At 42.2% G+C, this 19,594-nt stretch overlaps 1 protein-coding gene across 1 annotated transcript in view; it reads left to right on the plus strand.

Annotated features, from left to right (window-relative positions):
- The first annotated feature begins 2,353 nt into the window (after positions 1-2,353).
- The window catches only part of LOC129673891 (peptidoglycan recognition protein 3-like), a 54,701-nt gene continuing 37,460 nt past the window's right edge, over positions 2,354-19,594 (plus strand). Inside the window, 3 exon segments of the mRNA XM_055603745.1 lie at positions 2,354-2,469; positions 5,376-5,406; positions 9,984-10,249. Of these exon segments, the coding sequence (XP_055459720.1) occupies positions 2,354-2,469; positions 5,376-5,406; positions 9,984-10,249 (413 nt within the window).

Here is a 19,594-nt window from a genome sequence, read left to right on the forward strand (position 1 = left end):
ACCTGGCCTGTTTTTCTCTTTTAAAATTTTATGTGTTTAATTGTATAAGGTCCCAAGATTTGGTGGGGTGCGTATGTGAATTTGGGTGCCCACAGAGGTGCCAGATCTCCTGGGTGTGGAGTTGCAGGAGGTTGTGGGATTGCTATTCAAGTTCATTGTGGACGCTAGGATACTTTTCTGGGGCAGTGCCTATTCTGTGTAGGCAGTGTAGCTTTTTCTGTGTAGCCTTGGCTGTCCCGCCTGGACTCACTTTGAAGAGCAGGCTGTCCTTGAACTCATAGCAGTCCATCTGCCTCTGCCTCCTAAGGGCTGGAATTAAAGGCCTGCATCACCACACTAGGCTGCAGTGCCGACTTTTAATCACTGAGCCTGTAGCCTCAACGTTTTGGGTTTGGAGATGGGGGGGTCTTACTCTAGCCAAGTCTGACCTGGATTCACTATGTAGCCCAGGCTGGCTTTGAACATCGCAGCATTCTTCTTTCCTTAGCTTCCCAAGTGCTAGGCTTAATAGTTTTGTTTGTTTGGTTGTTTTGAAAGGGTTAGACTAACTTTGTAACCTGTATGTCTTCTAAAGCCTATAGTTTTGAATTTTAGGTTCAGGTTAAGCTAAGGCCTCTTAGTACCTTTCCAGAGAATGGAGAAATGTGATCCTATCTGTGAGGACAGATAGAAAAAAAAGCGAGCAAGCAATGACCTTCACTCAGCAAAAAGAAGGACCAGACCCTTGTCTTCGAGGTAATGTTTCTTAGCAACCAACCCAGATGGCCCCAATTCTTCTGAGTAGCTCCTGACCTCCAGCCAAGAGCCTGCAGCTCTAATCTTCAAGGATGAGCTAACCACCCCCACCTTCAATTGCAGCTGCATCCACACTTGGCAGGACTGGCCAAGCTTGAGCACCTAAGACTAACCAATTATCTTACTTGATAGCTTCCTCATCCAATCCTAAATTGCCAAAACTGTAACTTCAAATTTCACGCAATATTTCTTTTAAAAATCTAAGGCCTTTGTCTCTGGGTGCCACTCTTTGCTGACCAGCAAGGGTGACCCCATTGTGCAATAGTTAAATTAAACCTCTTGCTTTTGCAACGAGTCGTGGTCTGTGGGAGTTTCTGGGAAGGGCGCGATCTTAAACTCCTGAGCTGTGAGACCCCAGGTCTTACAGTTTTACAAAAACATTTATCTCTCTTAGTTTATCTCTTGTTGAGAAATCTTGTTGAGAGAAAACGCCATGACCAAAAGCGAATTGGGGAGGAAAGGGTTTATTTAATTTACACTTCCATATCACTGTTCATCATTGAAGGAAGAGATTTAAAAGGGGTAGGAACCTGGAGGCAGGAGCTAATACAGAGGACTTACTGGCTTGCTGCAAATGGCCTGCTCAGCCTTACAGAACCCAGGACCACCAGCCCAGGTGTGGCGCCACTCAAAATGGGCTGAGTCTCCAATAATGACCAGGCTGTAAGCAAGCTCCTTTTCTTAATTAGGGATTGATGGGTAGGACTCTAACCCAAACCCTAACTCTAGCTTTTACACAATCCTAATGCTCGCCCTAAACATAAACAAAGCCTTCAACTTAACCCTAACAGTAACATTAAACCTAGCATTAACACCAGTCCTAACACAAACCCTGACCCTATGCTACCCCTAAAATTAAATCTAATCCTAGCCCTATCCCTGCTATAACCTTCAATACTAACCCTAACCAGAACTTCTGTTGTATTATTTTATGGAGTTTTACACACACATACACACACACACAGTCACTCAAACCCCCCCCCCCCCAAAAAAAAAAATGTAATGACAAATTCATGTTTGTGGTATATGGGATTTTCCATCATTTGGTTATTGCTGAACCACCTACTATTCTTCCATCAAACCTGCCTCTAGCTTGGGCCTGGTGGTGTGGTTGACATTATGGTGGTAAGGCTTGTGTGCTTTCCCTGAGCTATGTGATCTGAGGCGCACAGACATCACAAAACTCCGGAACGTCTTCACAGAGCACAGACCTTCCCCATCTCCACTCATGCCCACGGCAGTGAATGACCACTTTAAAATACATCCCCAGCCCGTGAGATTAAAATGGCCTTCTTTCTCTCCTTACTTTGAAAATGTCACAGATTTAATATGGGTCCTCACTGAAGACTGATCTTGCTGCTTGTCCTTCAGCCACGACCTCCTGCCTCACCAAGGAATACAGATGTTGAAGAAATGCTTGAGAAGACTCATGACTCAAGAGCATGATTACAGAAGGCAACAAGGCTTCATCCTCAAACCTCTGGTGTAGTGAAGACAATTAACTAATAAAAACTAGAGAAGAGTAACCCTAGAGGAAATCCATAATTGATGAAGCGTAATGACAGAGCATCAGCCGCCTAACGGGAGACAGGCCTTTCAGAATGTTCGCCACAGTGCACCCATTATGAAACAGTCAGAGAAGGAGCTGAATCGAAATTACCTTGAAGATGTTCAGTGACCAGAGAATGCTTCGGAGAGTACTGCCAGGGACCGCCTTATCACTTCACATGATCAGCATCTGTTAGGCTTTAACTTGGAAGCCTTAATTTAGAACCCGTCAGAATTTACAGTCCTTTAATAGTCCATAACAACACAATAAAAGTAAACATATAAATGTGTTTAAAAGAAAGAGAGTTCGGATAATAAGTATTAGGCAATTTGTACTCTGGTTTAATAATCTTAACATCTTAGGAGTTTGCATTTGTAAGTAAGTGACAGTTTACTCAGATCAGGCTGCCTTTACAACATCACGAGTTTTTTCCTCTCATAACGTGATAGGAGAGAGCAACTGCCCGATGAACAAACTCTGCTGAACTGAGTGGACTTGAGCTCGACAATTGTGACAACTCAGCCATCTCCTCTGAAGGTACTAATGGGCTCCACAGCCTGCCATGCTTCCCAGCGCACCTCAGCCTCACCGCCAACGGGAGGACGTCGTCCTTGATTTCTGTGAAGAACAGAGTCAGAGACCCAAGCTTGTCATCCCCAGTGCATCTGCAACCTAGGGAAACTGTGCACAGAGGCAGTGAGTAACTCAAGTTCACTGGGTGAACCTAAGAAGCTGCAGAAGGTGGCGGCTTTGGACTCGAGTTCCAGGCTCAGGAAGTCTGAGCGAAATCAGCCCACTGCTTCAAATGTGGATCTCATTAGAGAAGTCAGTTACGCTCTCAGGGCCTCAGTTTCCCCTCTGTGTAAAGGGAGTAGTTATTCTGGTTTTCATATCTCATGAAGTTGGTCTAAGCCACAAAAAGTGACAGCTTCCAATAGTCTTTAGAACTAACTAAGAGCTGTGGGGGGTGACGCCTTAGTTTTGAAGGATAAAGCTTAATAAAACCCACCTAAAATACATAGTTGCTCGTGATAGTCACAAGTACTCACACATTTCTATTTAAAACAATAGTGCAAAGTAAGAGAGCACACTCAATGGAAAATATACTCATGAACAACAAAATAGAACTAAGAAGGCAATAATAAATAAGGGAATGTGTGCTTCTGAAATGACTATCGAGAGCAAGGAAACGTCCTTTATTGTCATTATTTATTTATTTTGAAATTATAATTTAGTTATAATATTTCTCCATTGTATTTCCTCCCTCTAAACTCTACCATATTCCTTTTACCACTCTCTTTAAAATTCCTAGTATATTCTTTTTAAAAAGCTAACTGTTACTTCATGAACATATGTATGTTTTTTCCTAAATATAAACTGGTCCATCCATAAATGCCACCTGCATGCAGGTTTTCAAGGTTGACCACTTCGCATTCATCAATCAACATTCTTTCCCTTCCCTGAGAAAAGCCACCTCTCCCAGCCCAAGCTTACCTATAGTTTCTTATTTTTTGATACTTGGGACAGAGTCCAGAACAAATGGACTGCATTCTTTGCCTTTTTTACTCTGTTTCACTTATTGTTCTTTAGTGGTATGACAGCACTGCAGGAAATTGTCCAAGCTGCTCTTGAACTCATGATCCTCTTCCTCAGCCTTTTATCAGGCTGATGTTACTGGATTCTGCCATAGCTAGCACAAAAATAAGACAACGTGAGATAATATTGTACATGAGAATGGAAACAAAATGAAGGAATCCAAATAATAAAATCAAGAGTAAAAATGACATTAAAATATCACATGCAAGTATATGTGTACATGTTTTTAAAAAGCAAAAGGTGGTATCTGCCATTATCACCAATGATTCCTGACTCTCCAGATACCTGTGTTTCCACAAACCTCATACTGGAATTTCCTCCACCTGCTGAGGATGGAGCTTACTAAGTATGCTCTCTGATGAACACACCAGGATGTGAGCGTTCAGATCCTGAAAGAGATCAGCCTTGAAGTGTGTCAGAGTCCATCAGTTGAGGAGTCCACAGTGATTTCAGTGTCCTATCAAGTGGACAGAGTCTTTAGAGAAGTTAGGTATCAATATCCACTTGATGGGGTTAAATATAAGTGTTGGTAAAGCTTTGAACGTCTCCAGAGAAGTGCAGAGAGACTGAATTGTTCAGCTTGGCCTCATACTAACTTTGGCAATATGTTCTAAACTTCTGGCTCCTTCTCATCCTCTGGCTTGTTCTGTCTTCACCTGTATCCAGCTTGTTCTCTCTGACACCTGTTTCTGCAAAACTGTCTTGGTAAAAACTGCCTCTGAACATCACTGCCACAAACTGAGCTCAACTGACTTCAATTCTACTCCACTGAACTGACTGAACTGACTCTCAACTGCCTCTCCCTGCGCCATTTTAAATGGCTTTTCTTTCCTGTGCTGTTCTCGTGTGAGCTGGGCGTATCCTATTCTGTCAAATCTTTCTTTGATTTGTTACTTTGTCTGTCCCTCAATTAGATGTCACTTTTCAACATGGCTGCTTGCTTCTATAACCTAACCTTTCATTTTTTGGGATTAAAGGTGTGTACTAAGGGTGTATCTGTATTCGAGCTGGATCACACAGACAGAGAAGATCTTTGGATGTGATCATGTTTCTGGATTAAAATTCCTCTGCATACTCCACACACCTCTGCTGCACCCAGAACAGACAACAACCCATACTACTTTATCTCATCCTCCTCCACACTCCCAGGTTCCTGGGTTTGTCTGTGTTCTCAATGTTGTGTGTCCATCATCAGGCCCGTCATTTCCCAATTCACCTCTATGTGTGTCTGTGCAGAAGATGGTGTGACACATTAACAGATATTCAATTTCTGACTGTCAGTGTCTAGTGACTGAGCCCTTGCTGCATCTGTATGGAAGGTGCTGGAATTTTCTCTCTGGCTATTGAAGACTTCCCCCTCCTCCCTCACTCATCAAGCCTTGAGTGAGTTTGGCATATTCTTATAAACCGGCTGTTTGGATTCTTTCTGGTTCAGGGTGTCTCAGCCTCCCTCCTTCCTGGACATGGTAAAACTTCCTGGGGAACCACCCTATCATACATGCATGAAAGATGACGTTTAGACTATGGAAAGAATGTCAAAATTAAAGAATTTTATAGTAAGAAACTTTCAGAAGTTGAAGGAAGCTACAAATCTGCCAGGGCAAGAAATAAGGGATTCAGTAGAAAGGTTTGGAAGAAAGGAAGAAAGACAGAGGAAGGAAACAGGCCTCTGGCTGGGGACGCTTGGCTCGCTTACAGAATCCGAGGAGCTAGAGCGTTTGGCCAAGTAGAGTAGGCCCAGAACTTACAGGCTGCCCCTTGCTCATGGGTGTTTCCTCTACCCCATGAAAGATTGTGTCACAGATGAACATTGTGGTGTCCCTGCAGGGAATGAGAGGAATTGAGGTGGGACAGGAAGTGTTCACATAGCTCTGTGGATGGAAGGCTATTAGTAAGAGTCTAGAAAATGGAGGCTGATCCCTGTCAGGAGTTTTCACCAACATGGTTCAGGAATTCAAAACTGCTAGACACAGAATAGCTGCCTGGCATCCAGTAACTCACGCCTTTGAACTTGACTACGTTTTGATCAAGTAGGAATACCCTCATTTCTATATCCCTGGTTTACGTGGAACCCAACTTGCATGTCTAAGAATGCGGACAGAAATTACATTCACAGGGACTCACAAGAATTGTATATCATTCATTCATGGTTGTCTTCCTTTGCATGTTGTGAATTATATGCCAGGAAACTGCGTACAAATGCACTCACTCTGATCATAAAAGGAATTGAGGGCCATTCTCTAATTCCTGTATGCCCAGCAGTTTTCATGTAACACACATAATATATCTTATAATTATAAACTTGCTGTTTCCCACCTATTATAATTATGGCATACATCTAACCAACTACATTGAAGCCCTCTAAGAGAAATGTCTAGGGAGCAGGGCCCATTCTTATTCTTCTTCCTTGGGTCCCTCCTACTTGTCCTGCTTCGGCTCGGGTCGCTGAAAACTTCTGTCTATGTAGTCTCAGCATCACTGGAAGGTGAGCTTGCTGCAGGCCTTGATTTAGGACCCCAGAAGCTCATCACGCTCTGATGGGTTGTGCTGGCTCTCCTCTTGGCTTTGTGTCCAGACCATATGTGGTTGAGTTTTTCTTTAACATTTTGTAAAAAATTATGTTGAAATTTTGATGGGAATTGTATTGAATTTTAGATTGCCTTTGGTAGGATCACCATCTTCACTATGGTAACCCTGTTGGTTGCCTCCATGAGCATGGGAGCCCTTTGCAACATCTGATATCTTTTTCAATTTCTTTCTTTGAAGATTTGAAGTTTTTGTCATAGAAGCCTTTCACTTGCTTGGTTAGAGCTACTTTGGCATGAAAATAGTTTATATTATTCATTGCTATTTTGAAGTATTATTTTTCTTAGTTTCTCAGCCCATTTATCATTTGTATAAAGGAGGGCTACTGATCTTTTTGAGGTAATTTTGTATCCAGCCATTTTCCTGAGAGAGTTTAGCAGCTGTATGTGTTCTCTGGTATAATTTCTGGAGTTGCTCTTGTATCCTATCATATCATCTTCAAACAGTGATATTTTAACTTCTTCCCTTCCAATTTGTATCCTCTTGCTCTCCTTTAGTTGCTCTAGCTAGAACGTGAATGGCTATGGAGAGAGAGGACAGCCTTGTCTTGCCCTTGATTTTAGTGGAATTTCTTTAAGTTGCTCTCCATTAAATTGATGTTGGTTATCAGTTTGCTATATATTGCCTTTGTTGTGCTTAGGGTTTAGACATGCACCTGTATCCCTGATCTCTCTAAGACTTTTATCATGAAGGGGTGTTGGATTTCAACAAAGGCATTTTCAGCATCTAATGAGAGGTTCATGTGTTTTTTTTTTGTTTTTTTTTTTCAGTTTGTTTATATGGTATATTACATTGATAGTTTTTACCTGTTGAACTATTCCTGCATCTCTGGGATGAATCCTACTTGATCATGGTGGATGATGTTTTTGATGTGTTCATGGATTTGGTTTGTGAGTATTGAGTGTTTTTGCATCAGTGTTAACAAGAGAAATTGATATGAAGTTCTCTTTCTTTGTTAAGTCTTTGTGTGGTTTTGGTATCAGGGTGACTGTGGCCTTGTGGAATGTGTTTGCAATCTCACTTCTGTTTCTATTTTGTAAATAGTTTCAAGAGTATTGGCATTAGCTCTTCTGTAAATGTCTGGTAGAATTCTGAGCTAAAACCGTCTGACCCAGGCTTTTATTGGTTGTGAGACTTTTAATGACTGTTTCTATTTCCTTAGGTATTGTAAGTCTATTCAAATTGATTACTTGATCTTGATTTGAATTTGGTAAGTGGTGTCTATCAAGAAAATTCTTCATTTCATTTATATTTTCTAACTTTGTAGCATATAGGTTTTTCATAATTCTTTGGATTTTCTCAGTGTCTTTTATGTCTCCCTTTTCATTTCTGATTTTGTTAATTTGGAGACTGTCTCTCTGCCTTTTAGTTTGGCTAAAGGTTGGTCTATCTTGTTGATTTTCTCAAAAAACCAGTTCTTGATTTTGATGATTCTTTGTTTCTATATTTATTTCAGCACTGAATTTGATTACTTCCTCTTGAGTTTGTTTGTTTCTTTTTGTTCTAGAACTTTCAAAAGTGTTTTTAAGTTGCTATTATGAGATCACTCTAATTTTTTTATGAAGGCCAAGTGGCATGAACTTTTTTTTTTTTTTTTTTAGCAGAGCTTTCATTGTGTCCTACAATTTTGGGTATATTGTGCCTTTGTTTTTAATTTCTTTCTTCCCTGATTCAGTGGTCATTGAGTAGAGAGTTGTTCAGTTTCCAAAAGTTTGTAGGCTTTCTTTTGTTGTTGAACTCCAGCTTTAATCCATGGTGGTGTGGTAAAATACAAGAAGTTATTTCAAGTTTCTTGCATCTGTTGAGACTTGCTTTGTGACCAAGTAGTTGGTCAGTTTTGGAGAAGGTTCTGTAAAGTGCCGAGAAGAAGAAAGTGTGTGTGTGTGTGTGTGTGTGTGTGTGTGTGTGTGTGTGTATTTGTGTTTGGTTGAAATGTTCTGTTAGGTCCATTTGTTCATAACATCTATTAGTTTCATCATTTCTCTGTTTAGACCTGTCCATTGATGAGAGTAGGGAGTAGAAGTCTCCCACTATGAGGGTGTGGTGTTTGATGTGTGATTTAAGCTTTATTAATGTTCTTTTATGAATGTGGGTGCCATTGCATTTGGGGTATAGATATTCAGAATTGAGACATCATCTTGGTGGATTTTTTTTTCTTCAATGAGTATGAAGTGTCCTTCCCCATTTGTTTTGATTTTATTAGAATGGCTAGTCCAGCTTGGTTCTTGGATTTGTTTGCTTCAAAAATCTTTTTCCAGCCCTTTACTCTGAGGTAATGTCTATCTTTGTTGCTGAAATGTGTTTTTTTGTATGAAGCAGAATGATGGATCCTGTTTTTGCATCTTTTCTGTAAGTCTGTGTCTTTTTATTGGGGAATTGAGCCCACTGATGTTGCGATATATTAGTGAGCAGTTGTTAAGTCCTGTTATTTTGATGTAGGTGGTAGTGAGGGACCACCTGGGAATGAGAAAAAACAACTGTGATTATTTGAATTGAAGCCAGGTTCAGAGAACTCTTGAAGGGCGGGGTGAACTGTTCTGAGAAACAACCAGCTGTAAACTATCTACAACCAGCTATAAACTATAGAGCAAAAGTGATCTGATTTTCAGGTATAAAAACCCTGTGCTTTGCATGTTCGGGGTCGTCTCCTGTCTTTGGAGGGGCGACCCTATTGAGATAGCAATAAAACCTCTTGCTTTTACATCGAGTTGTGGTCTGTGAGAGTTCCTGGGAAGGGAGCCATCCTGAGCTCCTGAGCCGTGAGACTCCAGCTCTTACATTTTGGTGCCTTTGGCTAGGAAAGAGCGTGCCCCTTCCCATTCCTCATCACACTGGGCTCAGAGGTCCAGCTCAGAACAGGTTAGTCTGATTCCTGGTTGTATCTGTTTAGGTGCCTATCTGGACCTTTTTGGTCATCTGATCAGTCATTGCGATAGACAGACGTGTCAGAATATCACTTGACTGGGAACCGGAGGACACTCCAGATTCCATCTGGGGAGGCTAGGTCCGTGACGGTCCTCCTCCTATCTGTTGGAGACGGCCTTAGTGAGGCAGCCTCTCCAACTGAATTCTGTGGTACCACCCGCAAGGGCATCCTTGTCTAATTGCCTGTCTTGTTTACTTTGTCTCTATCGTTGTTGCTTCTTTGACTTTCTTGATGGACACTTTATTATGGGACAGACTGTGACTTCTTTTTGACCTTCCACCTCCTTATCGGCCGGCTTTCCCCCCCACTAATCCCCTAGCAGGTCTGCAGCAAGGTGCCACCAGCAGTCCCTCCCCACCGCTGCAGTCGCCACCAGTTTCTGAAAGTGAAAGTGGTCATGGGCTGGAACGTGGAGTCACCCCCTCCCCCCGATGACGGTGGAAATCAGTAATTGGAAGGCCCATAATCTCCTTTTCCAAAAATCCTCAAGCTCTAGCTGATTTGTTTGAATCTGTCCTATTCTCACACCAGCCCACTTGGGATGATTGCCAGCAACTCTTGCAGGCCCTCCTGACTACCAAGGAACAGGGGCGGGTTCTCCTTGAGGCTAGAAACAATGTGCCAGGAACAGATGGGAGGCCTTCCATCCTCCCTAATGAGATTGATGATGGCTTTCCCCTCACCTGCCTCAACTGGGATTACAACACACCCGGAGGTAGGGATCGCCTGAAAGTCTACCGACAGACTCTAATGGCAGGTCTCCGTGGGGCCACTCGAAAGCCCACCAATTTGATAAGGTAAGAGAGACAGTTCAGGGGCTGGTTGAATCTCCTGCAGGATTTCTTGAATGGCTGATGGAGGCATACCGCCCGTTTATGCCCTATGACTCTACCTCAGATTAGCATAGGGCAATGGTGACTATAACCTTTATAGACCAGTCAGTCAGAGATATTTGTAGAAAACTCCAGAAAATAGAGGGGTTATAGGACAAGTTGTTGAAGGATTTAGTGCAGGTAGCAGAAAAGGTTTTCTACAGCCGGGAGATGGAAGAAGAGAAAGAGGAAAGAAAGCAGAAAGAGCAGGAAGCGAGAGAAAGGGATAAGAGGCAAGACAGAAAGTTGACTAAGATCCTGTCCACCATAGTGCAGGAGTGTCGTAATGATAGGGAGAGAGTTCCTAGCAATTGGAGGGGCCCTCTGTCTAAAGATCAGTGTGCCTATTGCAAGGAGAAAGGACACTGGGTCAAGGATTGTCCCAAAAGGAAAAAAAAAGCCAGAAAAATGGAACGCTCGAGCCCTGGAGACCCGGGTCCTAACCCTGGGCGATGATAGTGACTGGGGAGACGGGGTTCAGCTCCCATCCCTGAGCCCAGGGTAACTGTTAAAGTGGAAGGGAAGCCAGTCCACTTCTTGGTAGACACTGGCACCCAGCGTTCTGTTCTGTTACAAGAATTTGGAGCTAAAAAGAGAAAAAATCGTGGGTCCAAGGAGCCACTGGATGTAAACAATATTCACGGACTACCCGAAGAATGGTGGACCTTGGAATGGGCCGGGTATCCCACTCATTCTTAGTTGTCCCCGAGTACCCGAACCCGCTGTTAGGACGAGACATCCTAACTAAGATAAGGGCCCATATTCATTTTAGACCAGATGGCCCACAGGTGACAGACAGACAATAAAGGGGATCCCATTCACGTGGTCTGTGAGAGTTCCTGGGAACGGAACGATCCTGAGCTCCTGAGCAGTGAGACTCCAGGTCTTACAGTAGTAAGATGTGTGTTTGTGTATGTGTGCTTGTTGACCTTTCATTTTGCTTGTGTGGAATTGTTTCTTTTTTTTTTTTTTTTTGGCGGGGGGTGTAGTTTACCTTTTTTTGGTATGAATTTTTCTTCTAGTATCCTTCTGTAGGGCTGGGTTTGTGGATAGATATTGTTTAAGTTTGGTTTTGTCATGGGATATCTTTTTTATCTCCATCTATGGTGATAAGAAATTTGCAGGGTATTGTTGTCTAGGGTGGCATCTGTGGTCTCTAAGAGTATGCAAGACATCTGCCCAGAACTTTCTGGCTTTTAGAGTCTCTGCTGAGAAGTTGGGTGTGATTCTGATAGGTCTGCCTTTATATGTTACTTGGCCCTTTTCCCTTGAAGCTTTTAATATTATTCTTTGTTCTTCACATTTAGTGTTTTGATTATTATGTGGATGGAGGATATTTTTTTCTATTCCAATATATTCAGTGTTCTCTATGCTTCTTCTTGTATGTTTATCGGCATCTGTTTCTTTAGGTTAGGGAAATTTTCTTCTATGATTTTGTTGAAAATATTTTCTGGGCCTTGGAGTTAGGAATCTTCTCTTCCTATTATTCTTAGGTCTGGTCTTTTCGTAGTGTCCCAGATTTCCTGGGTGTTTTGAGTCAGGAACCTTTTAGGTTTAAAATTTTCTTTGACTGATGTATCGATTTCTTCTATTGTATCTTCTATGCCTGACACAATCTATTCCACCTCTTTTATTCTATTGGTGATGCTTTCATCTGTAGTTCCCGTTCTCTTACCTAGGTTTTCCTTCTCCAGGATTTCTTCAGTTTCTGTTTTCTTTATTGCTTTTGTTTCCATTTTCAGGTATTATACAGTCTTATTCATTTCCTTCACCTGTTTGATTGTATTTTCCTGTATTTCTTTAAGAGATTTATTTCTTTTTTCTTTAAAGCCCTCTATCATCTTCATACAATGGCATTTAAGTTCATGTCTTGTACTTCAGCCATGTTAGGACAGTCAGGGCTTGTTGTAGTAGTGCATCTGGGTTTTCTGGTGGTGCCATATCTCCCTGGCTTCTGCTGATTGAGCTCTTTTGCTGGCCTTTACCCGTCCAGTTGCCCCTGGTGCAAGCAGGCCTCTGGGAATGCAAGCAGAATTGTGGGCTGCAAACTGGAGCGCAGGGGACTTGGTGGACTTTATAACTATTGGATGTGCTGCAGGAGGACTTGGCAGGTAGGGGTCTGGGGAGGAGGGGTTTTACATGGTCATCTCTGATGCTGGCAGGCCTCCAGGAATGCAGGCAGAATTGTGGCATGGAAAATAAAGTGCAGGAGACAAGGCACATTTTGCTGCTGTTGGGTGTGCCCTAAGGGGACCTGGCAGGCATGGAGCCTGTTCATTGCTTCCAGTGTTGGCAAGTTCTGGGAATGCAGGCAGAACTGTGGGCCAGAAAATGGAGCTCAGGACACATGATGCAGCTCACTGCTTCTGGGTGTGCCCCAGGAGGGCTTGGCAGGCAGGGGATTGGGTGGTAGGGGTTTCACATGGCTGGCCCTGTGGCCTGCAGGCCTCTGGGAATTTAGGTAATGTTGTGTGCAGAAAATTGGAGCACAGAATATAGGGTGCAACTTAGCCCTGTTGGACTTTCCCCAGGTGGATTCCATTCCACTTATTAGACTGACATCTAAGAAAATACTATTACTACAAATTTATAAAAAAATCTACAGAACTGATAAAAATTGACCTATGCTATTTTATATGGAGAATAATGTCCATGTTTGCTCATTGATCATTAAAGTTAATATTGTAAAAATGGCCAGCCTACCAAGAGCAATGTACAGATTCAAGGCAGCGCTCATAAAAATTCTAGTGCAGTTCCTTGTGGATATTGAAAAACAATTTCAAATTTCATATAGAATCATAAATGACTCAGGAGTCAAGATAAACAATCTTGAACAAAAAATTCCTAGTGATGTCACCACCCCAGATTTCAAGTTAAATTGCAGAGCTACAGCAATAATACTAGCATGGCACTGGCAAAAAATAGACTAATTGATCAATGGAATGGAAATGAGGATCCATAGAAGCACACATTCCTACAGCCACCTGATTTTTGACAAAGACATCAATGGCACACATTGTAGAGGAGACAGCATCTCCGAGAAATGGTGCTGGCTAAACTCAGTAGGTGCACATAGAGAAATGAAACTAGATTCTCTGTGGGAAACTCAATGCCACATGTACCAAGGACCTCCACACAAGACCAGAACCCTATTAGATAGAGGAGAAACTAGGGATTTATCTTGAGCTTCCTGACCTTCTGAACAGAACTCTGCTAGTTTAGGAACTAAAACTGGCAATTGATACACAAAATTGATACCCTTGAAACAACAAAGCTTCGGTCCAGCAAAACCACCACAACAGGAGTGAAGATGTAGTCTGCAAAATGCGAAAGTGTCTTTACTATTTATTTATCTGATAAAGTGTTAGGATCACAAATATGCAAAGAAACAAAACAAGTAAACATCAGAAAAACAAATAACCCAACTAAAAATGGGACATGAAACTAAATGGAGAGTTCTGGAAAAAAATGAGTACAAATGGTTGAGGTATATTTAAAAAATGTTCAACATGCTGGTCGGTGGTGGCACATGGCTGTAATCCCAGCCCCCAGCACTTGGGAGGCAGATCTCTTGGTTCCAGGCCAGCCTGGTCTTCAGAGTGAGTTCTAGGACAGCCAGAGCTACGCAGAGAAACCCTGTCTCAAACAAACAAAAAAGCGTTCAACATCTTTATTTTGAAAAGAAATGTAAATATGCTTGACATTTTATCTTATTCCATTGTGAAAGGCTAAGATGAAAAACAACCTGCCACAAACAGATAAACAGCACAAAAAACAACAAAGGAGGACGCAGGCTGGAGGGAATGTGGAGTGGGGACACCACTGACTGCTGGTGGGAGTGCAAACAGGTGCAGGCACTACAATCGTCGATCGTCGGTGCTCACATTCCACATCTTAGAAGTAGACCTACACCCTGATCCAGTTATTCCACTCTTGGGCCCATACCCAAAGGATTCTGTATCCTCCTACAGAGATACTTGCTTGGCCATGTTCATTTCTGCTCTCTCCACAACAGCCAGGAACTGAAACCAGCCTAGATATCCATGAACTGAAAAATGGATAATGAAAATGTGGTAAATTTGCTAAAAAAAATTATCCAACTCTTAAGGAAAATGAAATTATAAAATTGATAGGAAATGGATGGAGGTGGAAACAATTATTCTCAATGAGCTAAACCAGGCCTGGGAAGACAATTTTACAAATTTTCTCCCATTTGTGTATATTAGCTTTGAATCTTTAGATATGTATGTGTTATTTGAAATACCTGTAGATATAAAAAAGTAATAAGAGCCAATGTGTGTGTGTGTGTGTGTGTGTGTGTGATTGTGAGTGACTTTCAAGTGATGGTGGGAGAAAGCAGTGGTATAAAGAAAGGGGTAGAGCAGAATAATGGAACAGGAATGGATGATGAGAAAGCAGGGTAAAGGAGGGATTACGTAGAGGGACAACTACAACAAAATACCACTACCTGTCTGTCTGTGTCTTTGTGTGTGTCTCTCTTCTACGTTTAAACGGAGTTACCCTATAATGAGGCAACAATACTCCCGCTAAATACCAGAGACTAATAACTAAATAGCTAGTGACAAAAATGCCTGGATCAATGTTTTGGAGCAATTCACAGAAAGTTGTCCCTGTATGGAGAAAACAGATTTAACAATGGGGAGTCAGTTTATCCTGTCAATCTTCTTTTCTTCCCTTATAGCGCTATACCTTTGCTTAAATTCCTGTCTCCAGACTTAAAGGTAATGGTAAACCACACACAACGTAACACTGCCAACTTAGCCACCATAACTGCACACTTGGCATGAATAAATGTACCTGCGTAGATTTCACGCCTGCAGTCCTTGACACTTTCTGCTTCTGTGTCAGCTAGTTCTCTTTCCCCCTTTTTATTTTGGACTTTTGGTCATCAGTTGTTTTTTTTTTTTTTTTCTAGCAACCTGTTCCCACTTGTGCTTCTTGTAATTTATTATTCCTTCTGAACAGATTATAACCTTTCTCAGGTTCTCCATTGTCTAGTTAGAGTCTTCTTTGGATTAATTTTCTTCTGTTCTGTGATGATCTCTTACAAGCAGACAATTAAGATTCTGAGTGTGCAAGATAGCCAGGTGGCTGAAGTTTTTGTGCAGAAAGTCTAAGTGACCAGAGATTGTTCTCAGAACTGATACAAAGTAAAATATGACTGCTTTTATCTGTGGTCTCCTCACTTCTATGGCAAGATGGGGAGTGGAGACAGAAGAATTTCTCCAGAGTTCCCAGGCCAGTTAGACAGGCTGAGAGTACATTGTAGAGTGTGAGAAACAAGGGGGAGACCCTTCCTTAACAATGTATTAGCACAGGACCACTTTCAGGAAGCTGTTTCTAATCTTCACATGCCCACGGTGGTACTATTATTAATAAAACACATTTTAAACAAAGAAACTTTGTTTATTTTTTTGTCTTCAAATTTTACATAACATGATGGTCAAGTCCATCATTTTCCGGAGGTCATGAAGAGGAACAACTCTGAGCCATTTCCTCAAGTGTTCTTTTCTCTGGGAGCTTCTAAAAAGCAGCACAGATTATAAACCAACCACAGCTTCCCGTATGAGTCTCCAACATAGCACCACACAAAGGTCTGCATGATATTACTTACCCCAGCCGATCTAATTCCACTTCCAGCATGCAGAGTGGTAGGGAAGAGTTACAGCTTTTACCTCACAGATAAGGATGCCACAATAGAGTAACCAAAGAATGTTACAAATGACCCAAGATCAGGAAACATGGAGGCAGAAAAGTGTCAGTTGTCTCTGTTCCCACTCCCAGAGTTCCAGCAATTCTCTTCAGACGTGAATTCCTCCCGTAAAGACTTTTAGAGGTATACAGTTCAACTAGGAGAGAGGTTAAGATCGTGAATGGTTTTGGGTGGAGCAATCATGGCCTGGTGAAAAATGGAGAGTGTGTTAATAGGAAGAGACTAGCTGATTTGGATTTCTGCAGTGCAAAGGGCACACTGATAGCTGGAAAGGGGGTCTTGAACAGGATAGTGAGGACTAATGTCAGAGATGTGACATGGTTAGGGAGAGGAATGGAGTGGCTAAAAACAGACCTAAAGGTTTGCTGTTGCTAATTTCATTGTGACCAAATGAAGTATTTAAACTACTGTAGAAGAATGCAGATCAACTGTTGCCCAGTTGTCTTGAAAGACAAATCCAGAGAGAAACAGCAGCAGCACTGAGAACACTGGTGTGGAGACAGTTTTTATTTCCCCTGACCCTGGATCTGCAAACAAAGCCTCTGACGTCTGAATTTTTGTAGCCTTGCTTTGGCAGGTCCAAGTTGGGTTGAACTCCAGACTAGTAGCTGAGGGTTTAGCTATGGCCACCTTCTCCAAGGCATCGATCATGGGAGTTGTTGTGATTTTGCTGGAGAGCATTGCTTGGCATCTTTTCATAGTACTTCTTCCCCATTTTTCCTAATAGGACAAAAACTCCTCAAAGCTCAGCTCCTCCTCCTCTACCCCAACCCCCACCACCAAATATTGTCTGTGGGAGTCTCATCACTTTTCTCCTGTTTTGTAAAAGAAAGAAGGCTGTTAGCACTGTGTCCAGGGAAGAGGACCAGGAAGCACACCTGTGAAATGAATAGGGAAACTGAACCAGAGACTCCATTTAAGAATGAAAGTGAAGACCTGAGTGATCATGATGAAACAGATACTAAACCCTAATAAAGCTTTCTAATTTGCTCCTGACAACTCTCCACATTCAGATCTAGGACCTTCCTTGTTTTACAGAAGAGAAAACAATTATTAAGTCTAGAAATATTTCACGTGTAGAGGAAATTTAATTCAGAACATGGCTGCTCTGGAGAGAGATCACACCCAAAGACTTTCTAAGTCTGTGTAATCTGGCAGGCATACAAGCACGCCTTTAATCCAGGAGACAGAGGCAAGCAGATCTGAGTTCAAGGCCAGCCTGTCACAGATCAAGAGGCAGGTAAAGAAATGTTTAGGTCCAGGCATGATGGTACATGCCTTTCATCCCAAACAAGCCTCTGAGTCACTAATTGAAAAAGGTGAATAAAAATTACTTGTACATCCATGTTCATCCTTACAATAATGTTAACAGGCAGAAGTTGCATTTTTCTTGAGGAGGATGGGGGACAACCAGCCTTCCAAAGTTTGGATGGTTTTACAGATGCAGAGACTCTGAGTATTGGAGAGGAGAGGGGAGGAGAGGAGAGGAGAGGAGAGGAGAAGCAAACTCAGTCCTGATTGGAAGAGTCTTTGTAACCTCTCATCTCAGCCACTTTTCCCTCAATGTTTCCTCTGGAGGCAACGAGTTAGCAGAGCTCACTCAGGCTGCTTTATGGGAAACACTGAGGAAAACAAGCCTGTATGTTTTCTTGAAGGGATAAAGATTTCTAGGTGCTAAAGTGTGTGTGTGTGTGTGTGTGTGTGTGTGTGTGTGTGTGTGTGTGTGTAGGAGCAGACTCATGTGAAATGATAAATCTTATCATGTTTGAGAGCAAAACCAGCTGCAGATCTTCCATTCCCTGCCTGAGACACCTGGCTAAGCCCCTCCCAGAACCTGAGTGTCCCACAAGCAAGGTGTCTGCATAGGGAGTAGAATTCATGGAGGGCTCATGCTAAAGAGAAGTCTCCTCAGAAGATTCCTGTCAACCCCCTCTGTCTGCCTAACGCAGCATTCCCAGTCTGTGATGAACTCACTCGGGACAAGCTGTCTACTGCAGCTTAAAGATGCTTCAGAAGTTAAGAGCCCTCACCATTCTAGTTGAGAACATGGCTTCAGTTCTCACTGCGGCTCACATGCGTCTGTATTCCAACGGAAGAGGATCTATTGCCCTGTTCTAGCCTCCACAGGCAGTAGGCACCCTCTGCCCCCCACACATAATAAAAACACATGTATTACATGCAAAGAACTCATACACATAAAATAAAATACACACTGAAAAGAAAGAAAAGAGGAGTGTTATGTCACTACAACCTTCCAAAGTAGAAAATTTTCCACTTTATATGTGCTCAAGTGAGGCTGGGATTTTGCTCCTAGATGTCAGTCCATGGAGATGCAATGAAGACCTGTTTGTTCCACCCGTCTCCACCTTTGCCCTTATTTTGCCAAGTTTGAAAACAGAATACTAACTATACTGGAATGTTCTTTCTACATTTTCTTTTTTTCCTGCACTTTTACCCTCCACTCCAGTATGTGAGCAGCCTCCAGCTGAGGCTTAGCGTCTTTCCACTCTTCACTCAAAAACCATCCTGGGATGTGTCCCTTAACAGAGATCTGACCTCAGCTCAGATGGTCCAGCTTCATAGTGGACATCTTTTTCCATAACCATTCAACTGTATTTCACTTTAGGAAAACCACCTACTCTATCCTCCATTTACTTAGGGCATTGGGTTGAACTGTATTCTTAATTTTGTACAGTCATTGGTGGGCTGCTATTTCTCTTTGTGTAGAACAGGGTAACACAGGGCAGTCCAGCTATAACCTCCTGAGGATCATCATCAGTATTTAACTATGAGCACCTCTAGCACAACTAGTACTGAGTACTAGTTGCCTCTGAACGGAAAGTGCTTGAAATTTCTGCCAGACAGTTGAAGTCTGCACCCTTTTCCCTCCGGAGAAGTGCTACCTTGATGAAATTGGGTATTTCTTTTATACTCCATTTGTTTCCCTTCCTTCTCAGTGCCTCACAGAATACTTTTGTAGGTGTCTGTTTTGTCTAGCAGGCTGCGTTCCATTGGTGACAAATATTGAGCCATCACACACTGAAGAACGGAGAAGTAAAGACTGCGAGAAAAGGCGATCTCCAACTTTTCTTGACCATTTTCTGACAACTAAAAGAGAGAAAGGAGAAGAGAGCAACGAATAAAAAGAAAGCCAAGGTTCAATTTGTTGGGGAGAAAGCTTATCACTCATGTGTCAAAAAAGGAATTTTGATCCTCTAGAGAAGGGGTTTTTAACTTTCCTAATATGGCAACCCTTTAATCTAGTTACATAGGTTGTGATTAACCCATAACCATAAAATTATTCTTGTTGCTTTTGCATAGCTGTAATTTTGCTACTCTTATGGACTGTAATATGTTGGGCCTGATAAGGCCTGCTGTATCTACCTGAGCCTGGCTCGAGTTTGGAGACATGTCTTTAGCTTCCGATTTAAGAGGCACCACTTCTGGGCAAAAGTGATTCAGCATATCTGCCTTAAAATTAACCCTGCCTTAAAAAAACCCTGTGGAGTTTTGTTGGTGGCTCACCTCTCCTTGAG

This window comes from Psammomys obesus, unplaced genomic scaffold, assembly GCF_907164565.1.
Source record: "Psammomys obesus unplaced genomic scaffold, mPsaObe1.curated_primary_1811, whole genome shotgun sequence".
NCBI lineage: Eukaryota > Metazoa > Chordata > Mammalia > Rodentia > Muridae > Psammomys > Psammomys obesus.